Genomic DNA, 2,383 nt, shown 5'->3' with positions numbered 1-2,383 from the left:
TGCATCTCTGAAGCACTGTCCTATCAGTTCTGCAGAATTTGACTGACTGACAGCAGAGCTCCACACACTTCCTCATCCTGAACTCATCCTGCAGCAGAACATCATCAAGAACACCAGTAGTCCAGTCATACATACGCATGCTGTAACACCGCCTCCACCATGTTTAACAGATCCTAAACCCTTTCTCTCCTTCTGCTTCCTGAAGTTACTCTGGGCTTCATCTGTCTGATGATTATTGATCCAGATATTGATCAGTTTTTCTATCAGTCTAATCTGATCTTTGAGCTACCAGCAGTCTAATCATGGGTAACCCCTCTGTTTTCAAACTCCTGAAAGCGTCTGCTGATCGCAGACTGGGACAGCGGTGCTCCTACCTCCTCCAGAATGTTCATGAGCAGATGTCAGAAGAGGTTTTTCTTCACCAAGGAAGGTTATCTTATAATGAGTGGAGAAATGAGTTTAGTGACGTTACGGTTCTTGGCTGATGTACAGGTTCTGCTTGCGGAGAACCAGACAAGACCAAAAGGAGAGAAAAAGCAGCTTTGAAATATTATATTAATCTTTATTTCAGTTTTGACAAAATACCCAGAAAAGTCGAAGCTCCTGCCTTTACAAAAATATGTCTTCTACAAAGGTCCTCTGTGTTCTGTTCAGGAAACCCAGCTAATAAAACACAGTGTAGTGTGTCTGATAACGCCGGACAAACGCAGGGTGGCACACTGTGACTCTTACAGCGCCGATATGAACCTCATGAGCAGATCAGAACTGCAGTCGACCTTTATACAAGTTCTGGGACGGAACGCCGTGCTTTAGGCATGGCACGGGCGGTGCAGGTGGAGGAGAACGCCCCGGCACTCATCCTGAAGACCCACTCTCTAGGCGCAGGTAACAGTCACAGTGCCGTCCCGTACGGTACCAGCGTTACCAGGAGTCCGATAGCAGCCTCCAGTAAAGCCAAACACCCTGTCTACACTATCACACCCGCATACAGCATAAATTAATCCACTTAAATTAGCATTCCCACAAAAAGACACGTTTACAGCATGAGTTACACACACGGTCCTAACGAACACCCACCCTGACCAGGTGCTGATGTGAAGGAGTATGGTTCGGTACGCGCCCCGGTTTTGGTCCCACTTTGTCGATCCAAGTTCATCACGAGTACCAAACCACAGCAGCAGCTCAGCGGAACGCTAACCGGACGCTCCACGTTCTCAGTGTTTGGTTCTTCAAGCTAGTCTCAGATTTCTTCTACCTCCGGATTCCAAAGTGCAGCTGAGCGTACGAAGAGGAACCTGGAGAACAGACAGAGAACTTACACACCAGAACCACAGAACAGGAGAACCACAGAACCCATTTCTCTGCAGAAAAAACTAATAAATGAAATAAAATGAAAAACAAATCCAGAACTAGAGTGGATTACTGGTCTAGACCCGAATACAACTAATAATACACTATATGGACAAAAGTATTGGGAAACATCTTTTAATCACTGAATCCAGGTGTTTAAGCCTCTAGTCCTGCAGTCTGTCTTTCCTCCACACATCAGTGAAAGAACGGGAGGTTCTGAAGAGCTCACTGAACTCCAGCGTGGTTCTGTATGTAATAGGAGACACCGCTGCACCAACAACAACAAGTCAGCTGGTGAAATTTCCTCTCTCCTAGATCTTCCTCCATCAGCTGTGAGTGGTGTTATTATTGAACAGTGGAAGAGTTTAGGAGGAACAGCTCACAGAGAGCAGCTCAGTGATCCACCGAGTGTCTGTCAGACCACGTAAAGTTACAGAGTGGGGTCAGGGCCGAGTGCTGAGCTCAGAGCAGAGTGCAGAAAAGCCTCCAACTGACTCAGTAACTGCAGCAGAGCTCCAGACCTGCTGCTGCTGCTGGTAGAGCTTAGAGTAAAGTGGAACCAGCTCCATAATAATGACTACAGTACCTGACTGAACGCTGCCCAGTCTCCTCTGAAGAGCCTCCAGTCTGGAGATGTAGTCGGTGAGGGCGCGGTCAGGATCGTAATTCTGCAGGTGGGAACACAACACCCCTCCTCCCTCACCCACACATGTCCCGTACCTGAGAGAGAGTGTGAGAGACAGACACCGGGAGAGACAGGGAGAGAGACAGGGAGAGAGACAGGGAGAGAGACAGGGAGAGAGACAGGGAGACAGACAGACACCGGGAGAGACAGGGAGAGAGACAGGGAGAGAGACAGGGAGAGAGACAGGGAGAGAGACAGGGAGAGAGACAGACAGACCATATTGTTGCTAGGGTGTTGCTCAGTGGTTAAGTGTTACTATGGTGTTGCTATGGTATCTCAAAGGCTTGCTAAGATGTTGGTAGAAGGATGCTCTCCCAGTTGGTTGGTAGGGTGTTGCTAGGCCAGGTC

At 48.3% G+C, this 2,383-nt stretch overlaps 1 protein-coding gene across 1 annotated transcript in view; it reads right to left on the bottom strand.

Moving 5' to 3' along the window:
- Positions 1 to 541: 541 nt before the first annotated feature.
- Positions 542 to 2,383, bottom strand: part of akap9 (A kinase (PRKA) anchor protein 9) — a 63,994-nt gene continuing 62,152 nt past the window's right edge. Inside the window, 2 exon segments of the mRNA XM_072673498.1 lie at positions 542 to 1,295; positions 1,937 to 2,070. Coding sequence (XP_072529599.1) covers positions 1,252 to 1,295; positions 1,937 to 2,070 — 178 coding nt within the window. The 3' untranslated portion in view covers positions 542 to 1,251.

Source organism: Salminus brasiliensis, chromosome 2 (genome assembly GCF_030463535.1).
Source record: "Salminus brasiliensis chromosome 2, fSalBra1.hap2, whole genome shotgun sequence".
NCBI lineage: Eukaryota > Metazoa > Chordata > Actinopteri > Characiformes > Bryconidae > Salminus > Salminus brasiliensis.
This window is presented reverse-complemented; position numbering and strand designations above follow the sequence as displayed.